The 19,191-nt window shown below is 37.1% G+C and overlaps 2 protein-coding genes across 3 annotated transcripts; one reads left to right on the top strand and one right to left on the bottom strand.

Annotated features, from left to right (window-relative positions):
* Positions 1–210: 210 nt before the first annotated feature.
* Positions 211–6,045, top strand: LOC119992438 (syntaxin-132-like). Its single transcript, XM_038839116.1, has 13 exons — positions 211–545; positions 1,584–1,694; positions 1,885–1,941; positions 2,586–2,634; positions 3,220–3,308; positions 3,388–3,461; positions 4,134–4,176; positions 4,288–4,348; positions 4,470–4,495; positions 4,570–4,647; positions 5,012–5,092; positions 5,543–5,608; positions 5,699–6,045. Exons 1-13 carry the CDS (start codon positions 528–530, stop codon positions 5,870–5,872), a joined length of 927 nt encoding a protein of 308 aa, XP_038695044.1. The 5' UTR covers positions 211–527; the 3' UTR covers positions 5,873–6,045.
* Positions 6,046–7,274: 1,229 nt separating this feature from the next.
* LOC119992435 (protein EMBRYO SAC DEVELOPMENT ARREST 30-like) lies at positions 7,275–19,119 on the bottom strand. Of its 2 annotated transcripts, XM_038839115.1 has the most exons (11): positions 18,987–19,119; positions 13,783–14,016; positions 13,607–13,709; positions 12,887–12,978; positions 12,738–12,826; positions 12,395–12,638; positions 9,967–10,079; positions 9,677–9,767; positions 9,298–9,426; positions 8,270–8,820; positions 7,275–7,903 (listed from the first exon to the last, which is right to left on the bottom strand). In XM_038839115.1, the coding sequence occupies exons 2-11, from the start codon at positions 13,924–13,926 to the stop codon at positions 7,456–7,458; spliced, it is 2,004 nt and encodes a 667-aa protein (XP_038695043.1). In that variant the 5' UTR covers positions 13,927–14,016; positions 18,987–19,119; the 3' UTR covers positions 7,275–7,455. The 2 variants fall into 2 exon arrangements, with proteins under 2 accessions (XP_038695043.1, XP_038695042.1); XM_038839114.1 differs by lacking the exon at positions 18,987–19,119 and having other exon boundaries at positions 12,907–12,978; positions 13,607–13,694; positions 13,783–14,014.
* Positions 19,120–19,191: the final 72 nt, after the last annotated feature.

Here is a 19,191-nt window from a genome sequence, read left to right as displayed (position 1 = left end):
ATTAATGACTTTATTTATACTGCCAAAAAAAAAAAAACAAACCTCCCTGACTGGCGGCGGACAGACAGACAGACAGACAGACAGGGAATGAAGCAAAACTGCTAGAAGATCACAGCCGTACATTTACTGAAACACGTTGTGGGATCCACTGTCCATATCTATTACATTCATGGACTGCGCTGTATGTTATCATATCCATAAAAAGCTGCCTTCACGCTCTCTCACCTTCCTCTCCTTCTCTCTCTCCACTCGCTGTTTCAACACGAAAACAGGGGGCTCTCTCCTTCTCTATCTCTCTCTGGATCTCGAAATTATTGTGGATTACAGAAATTACGAACCCTAAGAAGGCCTGGTTTTTGAAACAAAAACCAGGTCTTGCGTGAATTTTGTTCAACAACAATTTAGATCCGAAAGTTTGAGTTTTTAAGCTCATTCAGTTTAATTTCTTCCCGACCCCCTTTGGTGTCTGAATTTCAGAATATTTGTAAGATTTCTCTCGCGAGGTCCTTTGAGCTCCGTCTTCGACAATGAATGACCTTTTAGCGGTAATGTGTTCTTTCAATTTTGGATTTTTTTGTTCATATATGAATTTCTTTTTGTTTGGTAGTTGGTTGGACGTGTTTAAGAGTTGGGTTTCCTTGGTTTTGTCTTAATCTAAGCTCGATTACGATAGCTGATTAAAATCAATTGGGTATTTTTTTTTAATAAGGAGAATTGAGAATTTGAATATTGTTGGTTATTTTAGTTATAGGTTTTCAGGAATTTTCTATTTGGTTGATGAGAAAGTTCGCCAGAATGAAAATCAAAAGGCCTCTGTTTTAGTTATCGACTATTGAATCTGTGGTTTTTGGTGCCTCAAAGAGCTGCAGTTGCTAGCTTTTCTTTTCCTGGACATTTATAGACACTGTTTTTATGTTTTGTAATGCTTTGCTTTGCTTTTCCATTGAGAAAGAAATAGTAATAATTGTAGAAAGTGAATAGAGTCGGCAGCCCCACTTAAAAATTAAATCACATGTTCCATCTTATATGGCTATCAAGCTGTAATTCTATGATTACTTATTTTCTAGAATTGAATTGCTATTTTGTTATATAATATATATCAGCTTGTTTTAATCTTGCTGAGTTACAAACACATTACCAGCTTGCTTCTATTTGCAAGCAATTAAGACATTTTCACATGGTACTTGGAGCTACTTGGTTTGGAACTGAAACTATGGTTTCTGGTCATTACATTTACAATACCTGCATTAAACGATTTCCAGTTCTTCTAAAGTCATTCTACTCGGTTGAAATTTAAATATTTTTGCACTGTCTTAGATTGTGGATTCAAGAAATCCCATTTAGTGCAAGAAGCAAAAAAAGGTTCATCTTGAAGTAGTCTCATTTCTTTAGCTCCCAATTTTCTATCGGCTTTAAAGTCTGATCTGTTCAGAATGGTTATCTGTGCATGCTAATTATTTTAATAGAGGCAATGGACTTGTTTTTGTTTTATCCCCTTTTTTCTGTAAAAATGGGTTGAGTATATCTGGTCGAGGCTTGGCTTTCCTAAGTTGCAAAGGCTTAGCTTGATGATGGTTTTGCAGGATTCTTTTGAGATCCCTCGGGGCCAACCTTCTAGAGGTGGAGATATTGAGATGGGAACTAATGCTCCAATGAATTCGGGAGATCTAGGCTTGGAAGATTTTTTCAAAAAGGTACTGCAGATTTTCTCTATGAGTATTCCTTGAATGCCTAAGCAAGAAGAATGATCAATATACGATAGTGTTTTCTTAATTTTTCTTTCTTCTTATAGATTACATTAGAGATATTCTTTGTAGAACTAAGTTGTTGATTGTTGATTTCCTTGTTAAGTATAATACGGTCTAAGTGTCTGATTTATTCCAGGTCCAAGAGATTGAAAAGCAAAATGAGAAGCTTGATAAGCTACTTAAGAAGCTCCAGGTACAAGGACTTTTTCCCTTCCCATTATGCTTTCTCTTTCCTAGGTACTTATTTGTACAAGGACTATTAGGGATTTGTTACCAATTGAATATTCCTTCTACATTAGTGGTCTCCCATGGATGCTGTCGGGCCTTTCATTTCTGGTTAAAAAGTTATCTAGTCCCCCTGGTACCTGAATTTCCGCCTAGGAAATAGATGGTTACGTGGATTGTCCAAATAATAATGAGCCCGACTGCCTCAAAAGAATAGCGCAATCCTAGCAGATGGGATTTGTGCAAGAGGAGATTAGAAAAGATAGGAGAATTAAAATATATTGGAAGAAAAAAACCCTAAATAATCTTAAAATTTTCCCTCGAGGTGTTAGAGTTTGAGAGAGAGCAGTTAAATGCTCTTCAGGGATACAGAAGAAGAAGAAACATATGCTAAGGCTCTTAGATTCCTTTTCTAGTTTTGGGTGTTGCTAAATGGTCTCTCAAAGCTTGCACATTTTAGAATTAAATAATGTATTGTCATCTTTGAAAGCATTGGCATTGAGTCCTTCCATTGTCTAGGGAATGCAGATTAACCTAATTTAGCAGACTTTCTGCTAAGTGCATATGATGCAATTCCTTTATTTATTTTTTTCAAAAAACTGGTGTCTGCAGGATGCTCATGAGCAGTCAAAGGCTGTGACAAAGGCTCCTGCCATGAAAGGTAATCAAGAACCTCTTGCGTTTTAATTAAAATATGGTCATCATTTGTTTGTAGAATGCCACTTAGTTTAAATTTTTCATAAACTAAATATATAAACAGGATATTATAATAAGGGGATTGGATATACGTAAGAACAGAGCTGCGCATACGTGTGCATGTACCATTTTGTGCAACTCTGTATTTCTGATGTTCAATTCCTAGATTAGCACACCAGAACTAAGTGTACAAAACACAAACAATCTCTTACACTAATAGCTAATTACAAACTTTCAATCAGTTGAATGTGTATCTTCATTCAGAATTTTTTTCAATTTTGAGTATTGATATGGCCCTGATGCAATCTTCAAATGAGAAATGCTCAAAGGATTTATAAATAAGGAAGTTTCTATTTCATAAGCCTCATATTTGTTCATGAAGTAATAAGCATAAGTATGCCATCACATTGGCAGATGCTTTTCTGTTATATAGTGGTAAATATTTCTTTTTTCTTCAAATATGATGTGCTTGTTAATTTGTTGCATGTGTTTTCCATCGTTGAATATTATTTTTTTAAATTGTACTCACCTGAACCCGTCTTGACCACAGCTATCAAACAGCGAATGGAGAAAGATGTTGATGAAGTTGGGAAAGTTGCCCGTCTTATTAAAACAAAAATCGAGCAGCTTGACAAAGAGGTAAGATCAAAACCTGAATTTTGTTTTAAAGGTTTGATTCTTTTGTTTTGCTGATGTGTTGCTCTTTTATGCGGTTCAGAATTTGGCAAATAGGCAGAAGCCTGGATGTGGAAAAGGAACAGGGGTAGACCGCTCAAGAACGGCGACAACCATGTAAGTGAAACTACAACTCTGATATTAACATTTTATTGATGTATCCCATGCGTTAAGTTATTTTAGGATTACATGGGACATGAGAGGTGAAACCTTAACAGAAAGGCTGAATTGATTAAAAAATTAGAGTTGTTTTTTGTTTTACACCCTGCAGTGCTAGGAATAGAGAAAGAATAGTTTATTTTGTCTTATTACAAAATTGATGACCACAGAAATATGCTTTGTGATAGCAAAAGTATTTGCAATATCTTGCTAACTTCAAATAAACGGATATTAGCAAAAAAAACCTCATGTTGCATGACTGCATTTTACCCTCAAGTTTATAAAATATGATACTATGATGAAAAACATTTGGGTCGTGTCACTGGACTCTTGTTATTCCCCACTTTTACCAACGCCCCAGTAGTTCAATGGCTTAAATTAGCTCTTATGCCTCTTTGAAGTGAAGTCCTTGTATCGAATTACTAAAATTTTCAATACTGATAGACACATTGTAGCCACCATTGATGGTATTGCTGAATGGATGAACTTTTATTTATCTGCCTGCTGAGTTTCATCCTATTATCATTGCTATTGTCATTGCTCTGTCCTTTAGGCTGAGCATTACATTCTTAGCCTCCTAGTTATCCGATACCTCGATGTGACTTCACCTTCTGCTATATACTTTTACAGTGCTTTAAAGAAGAAGTTCAAAGACAAGATGACTGAATCTCAGGTTTGTCAGATGACTCAGATCTATATAAACTGAGATTCTCCTCCCTTTACTCCCTGTGTTTGTTTCTGTGGTCTCTCAATGTTTACCTGTTATTATTAATACGCTTTGCAGACTTTAAGGGAGAATATTCATCAAGAGTACCGGGAGGTTGTTGAGAGGCGTGTTTTTACAGGTTTGTACTCTTACTCGATGCATTTTGATCATAGTACAATCTGTCACGTGACACCCACCCTGAAATTGCATGATATGGTGAGTTATTATTCATTGTCTTTTGTGTTTTCTGTGATTGTCAGTGACGGGCACAAGAGCTGATGAAGAGGTGAAGCATCATTGCACACTTAAAATTTCCTGAATTTTTCTATAAGCTACATTCTGATATTCAGCAATGTACAGACAATTGATAGATTGATTGAGACTGGAGACAGCGAGCAAATTTTCCAGAAAGCAATTCATGAGCAAGGACGAGGCCAGGTTTGTCCCTTCTTTTTCCACCTACTTTTTCCCTTTGTCCTTCAGTAGTTGAAAAGTGTGATGCTAGTTTAGAATCTAGAGTTGAATTCCTGTTGAGGAAATTGAGTCTTCTGAATGATTTAGTTTTTCACCAAACCCTGGAGCTGAGAGGTGATTTTGAAAGATTAATAAATCCTCCATATATTTCATCCTCAGTGGTCTATTTTACTGCTCGCCCAACATTGTGATCATGTTTACTGCTACTTCTGTTGCTCAGAAAAAGGAAAAAAATCACTACTGGGTCAGTTGGCCAGTATTTGCATTAGCTCAAGTAAAGTTTAACTAGTCGTATCTGATCCCAATAAATTCTTTCTTGTGTTTGCAGGTAGTGGACACTGTCGCAGAAATTCAAGAGCGCCATGTTGCTGTTAGAGATTTGGAGAAAAAGCTTCTTGAGCTACAACAGGTGTTTCATTCGGTCTTTGTATTGACATTTTCTGATTCTATTAGAATTTAGAACATCCAATGCTGAACGACACCACAGCTATCCAATTTATGGTTTTCAATTTTTAGATTTACTTTAATGGTCAACAGGGAACTCGGTTCATATCATTATTTGTCATCGTATAAAGATCTCTGCTAAACTTAGTGCAATTTCCTTAAAATTGACAAGGTTTGTCAGTCAAGCAGCTATTGAGCTGAGTCATCACCATTTTTAAGACGTGAAACAGCCTCAAAGAGGCCCAGCATTCCAATTTTTTGGTGGTGATTATCCATATCTCTTCTGCAGAATTTTTCAGGGGGAAGAGGGAGGATAATGTGTGGGAACATGTTTATGTTATGACAGTTATGTTGAAGACTGAACATTATTAAAATCATGATTCTGGAATTGATGTTATTAATCTGTCTTGTGAAGATTTTCATGGACATGGCTGTTTTGGTGGATGCACAAGGAGACATGCTTGACAATATAGAATCACAGGTAACTAATCGTACATGATGCGAACTTTGTGACACAGCAGAATTCATTGGTTTCTAATTACTGATCTACGCTCGTCTTCGACATTTTTAGGTCTCGAGTGCCGTAGATCATGTGCAGTCAGGAAATACCGCACTTCAAAAGGCAAAGTCGCTACAGAAGAGCTCCAGGAAATGGATGTGCATCGCCATTATCATCCTTCTCATAATCGTTGCAATCATCATTGTGGCTGTGGTCAAGCCATGGAATAAGAACAACGGTGCTTAGCTGGCATGCCATCTGTACACTGTATAAATGTAAGATACGCGTCGAGACACTGATACTTCTTGAACTCATCCGTCAATCTCTGTTAAATTGTTTACCTTGTGTTTGAAATCAGCTTCAATTTCTGTTTGTTTAACATTTTTTCAAGGAAATGATATGTTTATTTCACTGACAAATCCTTGTCCTCTTCGAATTCATAGTACTGCTATGAATTATTGAATTTTCACTTGTCTTTATATACCTACACAAATACCCCTATTAGGAACTTCAGTACTTCACTTTCTCAGACACAATTGTTGTTTCAGTTTCTGTTTGGTTTTTCTGGGTTTCGGAGCTCGTGTAGCTGTCCCTCTGTTTTTGCTTTCTGGGTTTGAGAAGATATGGACAGAGACGGTGCTGATTCCTTTCAAGAAGTGCAATTTCGTTAGAAGTTATGCAGTGGCTCAGGCACATAAATCAGAAACAAAGCCTGCTGAGGAAATCAGTAAGAAACCCAAGAAGCTGAAGATTGTATCGACTTTTGGGATCTCCAAACAATGTTCAGAGAGGCGATAATGAAAGAAAACTGATGGGGGGAATGCAGGGAGGTTCTTCATAGTGAACTTCTCATGAAGAAGAGAAGCATTGTTGGAGGAAGAAAGCCAATAATTGAGGAACACAATAGGAATCTCAGTAAGAACAAGGGAGTATGCATATGGAAGGATCACAATGATGAGAAAACGAGACTGAAGAAGCCAGAGATTATGAAAGACGCAGCAATTGTAGGTCAGGAAGGCCTAAAACCCACCTCCAGAATCAGACTTGCCAGTCCAATTCAAGAACCAAATCCAAGAGATGAACGGTACTGAATCAAAGTTGTTGATACAGAAGTCACTGACAGATTCAGACCTGAAGAAGCATTAATCTGTACTGCAGAAGCAACTTTTATTCAGGGCTTGAATACCCAAAAACTAGCTTATAGCATCCTTAAGAGTTATAATGGAAGAAGAAAAAGGAAAATCACTGAATGTTCTAACTGAAAATTCGAAAGTACCCAATACGCACCCATCCTCTCGTCATTCATCAATTTGTCCATATCAAGGCCTCTGTACTCATATTTTTCCAGTAGTATCTTTGGAAATGTTACTGGAATAAACAAGAAATACAGTGTTCAACAAACAAAAGAAGCAAGATTAGTACTGAAAAGAACACAGGAGGACTTTCAGATGCAAGTGACCATAAAAATTTTCTTGACCCCTACAACATCATCCTCATGATAACAATGCCTTAAGAGTTAGCAATAGCTAAGAGAGAGAGAGAGTCTATGCTTCAGCTTGTTCCAACTTCCCAAGTGTATTGAACCTTTTTGTACTGTTTCCATGTCCACCAAGTCCCACCATGTATGAAGGTATACAAATAATTTAATTTTACTTAAATCTACTCAAAAGAATAAATCTGAATATTATTTCCGGCAAAGGAGTAAGCTGCAATTGTAATGTAAAAGAACTAAAAAAAATTCCTCCCCAAAAAAATCCATTCCAGATGGTATACTTGATATGGAGCTTTAGTTTTAGAAAGCTGGATCTTCTGCACATTATATTCTAATTCTAGTCGTTGGGATCCCATTCATCATCCTGATCAAGAGCCAACGATGTGCTGCTTTTTTCGACACTGTCATCAGATTCTGGCCGTTCAACCACTGGACTTCCATTTTCTGACGATCCATTATTCTCAATTTTTGCAAATTCTACAGTCTGCCAAACAGTAAAAGTTTCTGGCTTACGCGGCATCCATTCAGGGCAATCAACCTCACCTCCATACAGCAATCGACCATCATCACCTTTTACTTGATGTGAATCTTCGGATGGAACTCTACAAGAGCATTCAGGCAGAGGGTGTGACAGGAATGAGGTTGGTTTTGAGAGCAGAGACTGCCTGACAAGGCCTTCCTCAGCGATGCTATTCCAAAGATGTTCCCTTACTTTAAGTGTCCAATTATGCTTGGGATGGTACAGATCATCACGGATCATGTTGAAAAACTCTTGAAGAACTTTCCTGTTAAGAAAATAGGATACTGTGCCAGAAAATTAAAACATTGATATACAGAACTCTTGTAGTGCAATAATAAATATTTATGCTACTCAAGCTCATGGCATGATCAAAAGAGAGGAGAAAACTTGCAAAATCATTGTTACGAGAAGCAGATAGCAGTTCGCATATAAAATAGTAATCATAAAGAGACCCAGAAAGAAAGAAGCGCAGAAATATTCTCAAATGAGTCCACGTTATCGAGAAAACATAAGAGAATGTAAAATATCTCTGCTTTCCTTGAATCTGATTTGAATTTTTTTAATGTTCCAAATAGATGTAAAATTGTAAATTATTTTCTATTTAACCAATGCCAAGTTCATCGAATGTTACCTATCTGGTCTATATGTTCTGGAAGCAGCACCTTCATAGAGCCGATGTCCCATGATCATATTTGAGAAATCTGACCATCCACTACCATCATTATGAAAACCAGGAAAGAATGCATCTGCTTCCACAGAAACAATGTAATCAAGAGCGTCCCAAAGCAACCTGTGTGCTTGCTGCCTCAAATCCATAGGTGAAGGGTCTGGTTCAGTGTCAGTTTCTGTGATCCAGCCATACCACCCTTCTTTTTCATGTTGGTACATAGGTCTGTCCGGAGGTGGAGGAAGGGGCCGAGGGCGAGGACCTGCCCTGTTCCACTCCTCTTTGAGTTGTTCTTCGTTTTTGACTGGAGATGGTTGAAAATTATTCGAAGGAATATGAGTTTCAGGACCAACCAAATCAGGCAACTCAGCCTTAGCATGGAAAGTACGATCCCTTGCATTTTCAAACATGGCAAGCAGAGGTATCAAGAAACGTTGCCCGCCAAAAGTTTCAGCACCTGCTATGTATATATTTGTTTGACGATCATAGCCAATGGCTCGGAGGAGAAGTCCAACCTGCAAAAGTTCCAACTATAAAAGATAAACAAGAGCACTTTCAAACCAAGTTGCCAGAAGAACAAAGAAACAAGGTGCTCTTTTTCCCATTTCTTCTAAAAATGAGAATAACGCTGCTTTTCTTCCATAGAAAAACAGGAAGGGTAGAAAACCAATAAAACTTCCCCTACGCTCAAAAGGATGTTCAGCAACTTCATCAAATTTAGAAGCCTCTTACAGGAAATTAGATATATACAGTAGTAGTTCATTGAAACCAACATGAAAATTTTGGATTACATTGAAAAGGTAAAGGTAAAAAAAGCCCATGCACAAGGCTTGCACAGTAGACGGGGTCCGGGACATGCAGGATTACACCGAAAAGATTGCCAAAATTTTTATTTAGCAGGAAATTTTTTTATGGGAACAAAAGAAAACATAAACAATTACTAAAAAGAAAATAGGAAAATCATCAACAATTGATAGTTTTACCCAACATACCTCTTCTGGCATCAGGGGACATGAGCCATTATCTCGTCGCAAGTGGGAGTCTACTCTAAGTTCATCATTAATAATCCCTCGTTTGATCATTTGTGCCCTTCGGTACTGTATGAGTTCAGTGTGCACGTCCTAGAAGTACCAAGTGAGAAGATGTGGTCAGGAAAACTATCAAGATGTGAGAAAATGTGTTGATTCAGTTATTTGGAGCTATTTTGATTGCAAAGTTTATGATAAGTAATCCAATCAAAGAATTTGTTCTCTTTAAAAGAAGCAAGGAACACTAAAAAATGTAATGCAATGTAAGATTAAAGACCACAATAAGAAAATGGCTGTTTCACCTCTTGCCTGAGAAAGAAAAGAACGACCAGAAATGACTGACCTGAAAGAGTTCTGCACAACCATGATATGCCAACGTCTCTCTGGTTAGTCCAGGATGATATGCTATGAAAGGTTTGTGCGATTCACGGTGCCTGTAGAAGAAAAAGATCAGGATGACCAATACATCAACTGCGGTAGCCCCAGTGTCAACACGGAGAACATTTGTTGAACTTTTCCCTCATATGAACACCGGTCATATTATTTGATAACATCACCACTCTATACATCATTCTTTCTTATATTCAACATGCATTACATTCTAATCAAAAGAAGAAAGTGAGAGAGTTTTACTTATTTACTATCAATCGACCAAGCTTCTGAATTTCTGGGCGAAATTGGAGAGCATGGAAGGCAACTCTGCATCTAAGCCTTTGAAACTCAGACATGCTGGGTGGAAGCAATGACTGGAAACATATCATTGATTTGTAAATAAACTCCAAGAAAAAATAAAGAACGAAAATATTTTTTTAAAAAGATTGATTGTGTAAGGAAGAAGTATTATCGCAGAAAATGCAATTTGGCTAGCCAATAAGCCAATAACCATAGTGTAATTACAAATGCTAATATTCATATCATCAAACATGACCACTGTGTGATAGAACGGAGACGACCATAGAATCACTGACGATAACAATAATAAGTTCCAATCAGCCCAGTGAAAAAGTAATGGATCAAATGATGAAAGACAAGTTCCTACAAGATCAGTAGGCAAATTGAATTTAACGCATAACAAAGAGCACTTTAATTCCTACCCTAGAATCATTTGGGGACATCCAGAATGGGAATTAAGAAATATGCTTCGCTGTCACCGAGTCAAAAGAGGGCAAGTTTATATGGCGGGAGATAATAAAGTAGCATCTCCAGCAGTCACTATTCTTCTTCAGAGTTCAGACAACATGATCTCAAAACTATCAACAAGTTCTAAAGGAAAAGAAGGCCAGTTCAAGGGAAAATGCTGGCATTTAGAGTCCAAAAACCTAGCCATTTCTGCACAGCTGTACCAAACCTTTTCCTTTTAGAGGAAAAGAAAATCAGTTCAAGGGTAAATCCCGGCACTTAGAGTTCACAAAGTCAGCTATTTCTGCACAGCTGTGCCAAACCTTCTTCCTTTTTAACCTTTACCCTTTCTAAGCTATGATCCAGATCTTTTCCTGGCTGAATTTTAGTTAATGGGGCATTGCAAAAGAGTCATACATTCTGCAAAGAAAAATGGAGCTCAAAGATCCTAGCAATTTATAAAAATCCATGCAACCAATAGGCTAAAGTTCAGTTATTATCAAACATACAGACTATCCATATCTGATGGTTTCAAATGTCACGGTAGTTAAGATCAGGATGATGATGAAGAAACTAAAGCACCAAGGAAAAATCCAAGCAAATATTAGTACTTTTGCATAAGGCTTAACAAAACTTATCACTTTTTTCACTGAAGAAACCTGAGGAACAAAATCCAAAAAAAAAAACAAACCACTAATGAATTATAGAGCACATACCTAGAGGTCACAGGTTCAATTCTTGGAAACAACCTCTCCACATATTAGTGAAGATCAGGTATGCGTATGTCCTACCTATTCCCATCCCGCCCACTGCGGGAGCCTTGTGCATGGGAGTTGTTTACCCTTTTACCTTTTATTATTCTTTATTCTTTTTGACTCAAGAACCTCAATGTATGTTCCAATTTTTCAATGTAATACACACTAACATAGCTTGTGCGTACAAAACTTAAGCGCGAAATAACTAAATCTGCCGAAATCGGAAGACTATATAAGAAGTTTTTCGAGATCTCAAACTATTAAGTCAAGAATGGATTCCCGACTTGGGTTTAGAATTTCTTAGTTAAAAGATAATCGCAAAACAAATCTAGAGTCCGGAAATGGAAAAATAAAATATGTATATAAAGGAAACAAAAGAGAGAAACGGAGTTATTATTATAGAATTATCTTGTCCCTTACCCAGCCACTGAGGGAGCATTGTGCACGGGAGTTGTTTACCTATATGATATTAATTAAGCTTAGAAAGTGCTTTCATTGTTGGAATGAAAAGACTTGGCCACAAGGAATAGTCCTTCACAATGCATGTGTATGGGCAATTTTGGGCAACCAACTAAAGGGTGCTGGTAGAGTGCATATTTCCCTAAACACTGACTATATGGAATTATGTTGAGAAGTTACTTTAATACCTCCAGTAAAGGAAACTACCACTTGAGTGCCAATCGGGATCTATGAACACCTTACTTGAAGAGGAAAACAAATTAAAGGGGCTATGAAGGGGGCTGGACTCTATTTTATAATATATTCGAATCTTAAAGCATCATGGTGAAGTAAAAGTAACAAAAGGGAAGTTTATTCTCTTAATATTGAGAAATTTGATCAAGTAATTTAGGATTCTTCCCCCCTCTAGCATTTGCTTTTTGCTTGGGGAAAACGTGTTGCTTGATGGCCAATAGGCCAAGCATATCTCTATACTTAGCAAGCGATTACATAACAGCAAAGTTGAAAAGTAGCAGTTGTCAACTAATAAAGTCAAAGCACGTGGTCGTTGCCATTTACATGATGATGGTAGAAAGATCACTAACATGCTGGATAAACCATATTAAAATACTTTACAATAGTACTTTAAAGAAAACCATCATACAAAATGCAAAGCACCAAACAATTGTCCCAGCTAAGAAATAACCAAACCTCTACCACTAGGAAACATAATAAAGATATTAGCCAACCTGCAGGCATCCTCCATCAGTAATAACCAGTCCGATAGCCTTTGCTTTCTTAAGCTGTGGCAGAACTTCTTTCATGTAAAAATTCGGAGAAGCAAAACCTTTTGGCTTAAATGTGAGGATCTCATTCCTCTTCTTAGCAGCCTTCAAATCCTCAGGTAGGCTCTTCACAATGATTACATCTTTTGAGAGTGATGCTATGAACTCATCCTCGTTATAGAGATACGAAAAGCTTTTGAATTTGTGACTGTATAGTCATAGACAAAATGTAAGAAGCAGAAAACAACAAGGTTGAGGAGCAGCAAAAGATGACAGTTGAAGCCACTAACATAGACAGAATAAATACCTAATGTGTTTCGATTGAGTGCTTTCTTGGATCTCTGGAATGACAAGAGTAGCATTTAGAAGCCTGGATATGGCGACAAGATCACAGATCTAGAAAATAAACAAAATTGTTACAAACTTGCTTTGACTTTAAAATTTAGGATGGTTTACAGAAATGAAATGAATCATACCGAAGCTCTTATCTTTTGCAAAGCCACCAAAAATTTTTGCATAGATGAAACCATTGTTCTTTTCTCTTGGAACTGTCAAAATAAATTATAAAGAATGAAAACAAGGGAAGAAAAAAGAAAGCAAGAAGGTCAAAAATCCAGGGTTAGATCCAATCATATAGTTTAATGAAGCCTTAGAGAACAACTAAAGCATGCAAAGTTATCTTGTTCAATGAAGATTTTAACCGAGAAAAGACTACAGCTTTGATAAAAGGGTATCATACAAGGTAAAGACAAAAAGAACTAGCTTTCAATCTATTTTGTTTCCAGTTTCCACCATCTTTGGTATTCCAGCAGGAATTTGATGCTGTTAGCAACACATAATTAATGAGAAAAGACAGCTAGATGAAACTAAATCCAATCGACCAGCTTGAGTCAGGCTTTGATTCTTCTAAAAAAATGCAATTGGGGAATATGAGTTCAACGGGACACTTAAATGTACTCCAATGACAATAGTAATAAATGTTTTTCCCATAACCAGACAATCAAAATGTACTTCATCTGCATGCATTTTACGGTAACTATACATATAAATTGCAAGTGATAAAGATGATTGGTATTTCATTATTTCAGACTGAAGAAATTCTACATACTCGCTCAAACTGAGAACAAATAAGAATGGAAGTGAATAAAAGTTGCCAGCTTGAACAAAATCAATTACCAGGATAGCTGCCTCTGGGGTTGGCATAAGGCCTCAAAGGCTCCAAAGACTTCACAGGCTCCCACTGGTAAAACCTCCATAGAGGACGCTGTAACATTACCCCCTACAAATTAGAAAGAAAAAAAAACCAAAGGAAATGTAAAAGAAAGAAGACAACAAATTGAAAAGGAACCCACCGGCCTCTTCGCGTATAAAGGAGTATCCACATCCCAAGACAACCTCAACCTATAATTGCTTGTGATGGCGAGGTGCACCAACCCAGATACAAGTGATAACAACACCACGAACAAAACCATCCGCTTTCTAGTGAACACCACCATCTTCGCTCACGACATAATATACTTTGAATTGAATACCACAAAACCCCTACAATCCCGATACGAATAGGAGAGCTAGTTACTTACAAGTATATAAAATTGTTTTGAAATTGAGAGGCTTAAATTTTGCAAGACTTGAAAGAAGAGAGAGGAAGTTTCATTTATCAAAAAAGAACTTACTTACAAAGTAAGTCGCTGAAGCTATATAAGCTACTGACAGAACAAACGGTCACAAGGACCAGTAGAGAAGAAAAGAAAACAGTGGCTAGTCTTATCAAGCAGCAGTGGCTAGTCTTATCAAGCAACGGGCAAAAAAAAAACAAACAAAACGATGCCGCATAGAGAAGGTGCAGCAAAGTAATTTGTCAATTGAGCCACGTGAGAAGCCAAACAAGTAAAATATGAAACACTGCCGTTTCAAAGACATTAAAAGATTAATCTCCTAACACCCCCTTGCAAGCTGAAGCTGGTTGAGTTTCAACCAGGTTGAGCTTGGACGAAAAATTATGTAGTTGATAGACCGCCATGGGTTTTGTGAGCATGTCTGCAGGTTGTTCAGTGGTGCGTATGTGTTGAAGCTGAATGACCTTCTTCTCAACTTTCTCTCGGACAAAATAGCAGTCGATCTCTATGTGTTTTGTCCTTTCGTGAAAAACTGGATTATTGGCTATATGTATCGCTGCTCTGCTATCACAGTAGAGTTTCATTGGTTTGCTCATGAAACTCCTGAAGTCTTTTAATAAAGCACTGACCCATACTAGTTCACTGGTAACAGATGCCATAGATCTATACTCCGCTTCAGCCGATGATCTAGAAATGGTCTGTTGTTTCTTTGATCTCCAAGCTACCAAGGCATTTCCCAGCATGACAACATATCCTGTAATAGACCTCCTGGAATTGGGACAAGAGGCCCAATCTGAATCACAATAAGCCTGAATATCTGCATTGTTGTCACACGGGAAATAAAGTCCTTTGCTAGGAGAAGACTTTAAATATCGAAGAACCCTTTGAGCAGCCTTGAGGTGTTGATCAGAAGGAGACCTCATAAACTGACTTAGAGTATTGACTGTGTAAGAGATGTCTGGTCTGGTGATGGTCAGGTACATCAATTTCCCAACAAGTCTCCTGTACACCATAGGATCTTGAAGAGCATCCCCTTGATCAGCAAGCAGCTTTGAGTTTGTATCCATAGGGGAATCAATAGCTTTGCAATCCCTGAAGTTAGTTTCAACAAGCAAATCCACAACATATTTGTTTTGACATACAGTCATGCCATTTTTAGTTCTATTAATTTCCAGACCTAGAAAGTACTTTAACTCACCCAAATCTTTTATCTTGAAACAAGATGCAATGTATTTCTTGATTTCTTTTATCAATGACATGTCATTTCCACCAATAGCCATATCATCCACATAAAGTAACAATAACACAATAGAAGTATTCTTAGTGTAAACAAATAAAGAATAGTCACACCTTGATTGAATAAAACCAAATTTAAGCAATGCTTCTTTACATTTTGAATTCCATTGTCTTGATGCTTGCTTTAATCCATACAAAGATTTATTAAGTTTGCAAACATAATCAGATTTCTGCATTTCATATCCTGGTGGCATTTTCATGTAAACATCTTCATTCAAATCTCCATTCAAAAAAGCATTATGCACATCCATATGATGAACTATCCAATTATTCATTGAAGCCAAAGCAAAAAAAATCCTAACTGTCACCATTTTAATGACAGGTGCAAATGTTTCTTGGTAATCAAAACCAAGTTTTTGATTGAATCCTTGCGCTACAAGTCTAGCCTTGTATCTCTCTATTGAACCATCTTGATTGTACTTTATTTTGTAAATCCATTTAGATCCTATGGCTTTTCTTCCAACTGGAAGTTTCACCAGAGACCATGTATTATTCTCATTCAAGGCATTTAATTCATTTTGCATAGCTACGCACCAATGAGGTGATTGTGAAGCTTGAAGGTAGCTTTTAGGTTCAAGATGAGTGGTAGTGGCTGCCAAAAAATGACTATAAGATATTATGTTTTGACTGAAATTTCCAGAAACACTACATTCATAATTATCAAGATAAGCTGGAGGTTTTCTATTCCTTTTTAAATTATGAATCTGATTCTGCTCATCTATGTCTATATCAGTGCTTATATCCACAATTGCCTCATCTTCAATCTGTGCATTCAATTTCTCAACTTCAGTATCCTTGAAAGGATATTTATCCTCATGAAACTCAACATCCCTTGATATGATAATTTCTTTTGTCTCTAAATCCATGAGTTTATATCCCTTTACATTTGTGGGATATCCTAGAAAAACACAGGCCCTAGCTCTAGAATTAAACTTAGAACTCTGAGGTTTAAGTATCTTTGCATATCCTAAACACCCAAACACTCTAAGAACATCATAATCAGGTTCCTTATTGTATAAAATCTGATAGGGGCTTTTCTTGTCTAGTATTCTGGATGGCAATCTGTTTATTAAATAAACAGCAGTCATTATGCAATAACTCCAATAAATTTCTGGAAGCTTAGATTGTAATCTAAGAGCTCTACCAACATTAAGTATGTGTTGGTGTTTCCTTTCCACCACCCCATTTTGTTGTGGTGTATAAGGACAACTCTTTTGGTGTATTATTCCTTCTCTTCTATAAAATTCTGTCATATTGAATTCCACACCATTATCTGTTCTAACAATTTGAATGCTAGTTTTAAATTGATTCTTGACATAGCCATTGAAATATTCAATATTGTTCCTTACTTCAGCTTTACTTTTCATCAATATCACCCATGTTGTTCTACTAAAATCATCAACTATAGTCAAGAAATATTTATATTCATCAATAGAAATTACACCATTAGGTCCCCAAATGTCAAAATGCACTAATTCAAAGATTCTTGTGCTCTTGCTCTGGCTAGTACAAAAACTTTTTCTCTTCATCTTAGCTAGGGGGCATACATCACAATTTTGACAGTTTTTACACAAAATAGTTGAAGGCAACATTTCTGAAATTCTAGATGAAGGATGTCCTAGCCTATTGTGCCACAAAAAACTTGATTTGACAGAGTTGATACTAGCTAATGTTCTTCTACAAGGCTTCAACTCTTCAAGCAAGTAGTACAATCCTTCATGCATGATTCCCATCCCATTCTTCATTAATGTGATTGTATCCTGCAATTCACATGAATTATGGGAAAAGATCAGCTTATACTTCGGATTTGATACTATCTTGCTTGCAGAGATTAGATTGAAGTTAAATTTTTGAACACATAATACTTCTGTCAAGATTATACCATTGCCTAGTTTAATATCTCCTATGTAATCTATCTTGCATTTTTGACCATCAGGTAAAGTCACGTAGGCATTATTCAATTTTCTATAACTATGAAAATAATCAAGAATGCACACAACATGACTAGATGCTCCTGTATCTATAATCCATGTTGACTTTAAATTAATTTTACCTCCCACGGTTGACACAGATGCTTGGTGGTTTGAGAGATCCGTTCCAGTCATGTTAGCCTTCAAGTATGCCAAAAGTTGTTGACATTGGTCACCAGACATTTGCAAGGAAGATGATTGAGAATTTTTCGCATTGGAGTCCACATGATTCACATTGTGGTTCTTCCATTCACCTCCTTGTCTTTGCCTCTTTGCTGGATTCTCACTCTCAGAAGGATACCCCACCAACTTAAAACATTTGTCAATCGTGTGGTTAGTTTTCTTGCAATACTTACAGAACAATTTCTCCTTGTCTGCTTGGAATTTCTTGCCTCCCTTGAAGTCCTTTGATCCAACGAATGTGTTCTTGTTGGATACCTGCATTGCCATTGGCTCCTGCGTGTCCTTCTGGACAGAAATTTGTTTCTTGACTTGATTAACTGTTGATTTTCTCTCCAATTGTCCCACTTGAGCAAAGGCTTTGCTGACTTCAGGAAGTGGATCCATTAATAATATCTGATTAATGACATGTTCATATGAATCATCCAACCCCATCAAAAATTGGATTAGTTTATCCTTGTTCTGCTGCATCATCACTGTCTTCCCAACACTACAGGTACATTTGCCACATTTGCACGATGCCACCTCTTTATACTGGTAAAGTTCATCCCACAACGCCTTAATCCTTGCATAATACTCTGTGACTGTGGAAGTGCCCTGTTTAATGTTGGAAATCAAGCGAGCCAGCTCAAAATCCCTTGTAGGATTAGCCGATGAATACCTATTCTTGAGATCTGTCCACAATTCATAGGCAGTCCTTGCTGTTGAAACACTTATCATTATATCCTGCGATACACAATTTGTAATCCAGGTTCTTACCAGGCTATCACATTGTTCCCAGTCTTGAAACGTTGGATGATCGGTCTCTGGCATCTGAAGAGTACCATCGATGAAACTCATCTTGTTTCTCGCTTTGAGAGCCGTCACCAAATGATTGCTCCACAAGTGAAAATTCCCTCCAGTCAACGTAAGTGAGATCAGATTTGAAGTGAAATCAGAGTGGGTAAGATAAAATGGGTTTCTAAAAGGGTTTGTTGTCTGACTCAAATGTTGAAAGGAAGGGTGGGCATTTTGTGAGTTTTCAATAAGAGATTCTTGAACAACAGGTAAGCTTGAAGAAGGATTTAGTTCTGCCATTTGATTTTGATTTCTTTTTCTCCAAGATCCTCTTGAGTAAACCTGAAGCTTCGATACCATAAAATTGTTTTGAAATTGAGAGGCTTAAATTTTGCAAGACTTGAAAGAAGAGAGAGGAAGTTTCATTTATCAAAAAAGAACTTACTTACAAAGTAAGTCGCTGAAGCTATATAAGCTACTGACAGAACAAACGGTCACAAGGACCAGTAGAGAAGAAAAGAAAACAGTGGCTAGTCTTATCAAGCAGCAGTGGCTAGTCTTATCAAGCAACGGGCAAAAAAAAAACAAACAAAACGATGCCGCATAGAGAAGGTGCAGCAAAGTAATTTGTCAATTGAGCCACGTGAGAAGCCAAACAAGTAAAATATGAAACACTGCCGTTTCAAAGACATTAAAAGATTAATCTCCTAACAGTATATAATAGCTCAAGACGCGACAAAAGCCCCAATATTCGAAACTGGGTTTTTCTCGAGAACGAACAGGGTCGGGAATTTGGAAGCTTTAAAGGCAATCAAGAATCGCTTCCTTCCTGAAAATGGTATCTCAGAGAGAGATTATATGCAAGAGAATGATTTGCAGATTCGATTGGTTCGGTTAGATTTGATATTTGAAGGAGATTGAT

The sequence above is a fragment of the Tripterygium wilfordii genome, chromosome 23 (assembly GCF_013401445.1).
Source record: "Tripterygium wilfordii isolate XIE 37 chromosome 23, ASM1340144v1, whole genome shotgun sequence".
NCBI classification, from domain to species: Eukaryota; Viridiplantae; Streptophyta; class Magnoliopsida; order Celastrales; family Celastraceae; genus Tripterygium; species Tripterygium wilfordii.
Note: the sequence above shows the minus strand (reverse complement) of the source record. Positions and strands in the feature narration are given on the sequence as shown.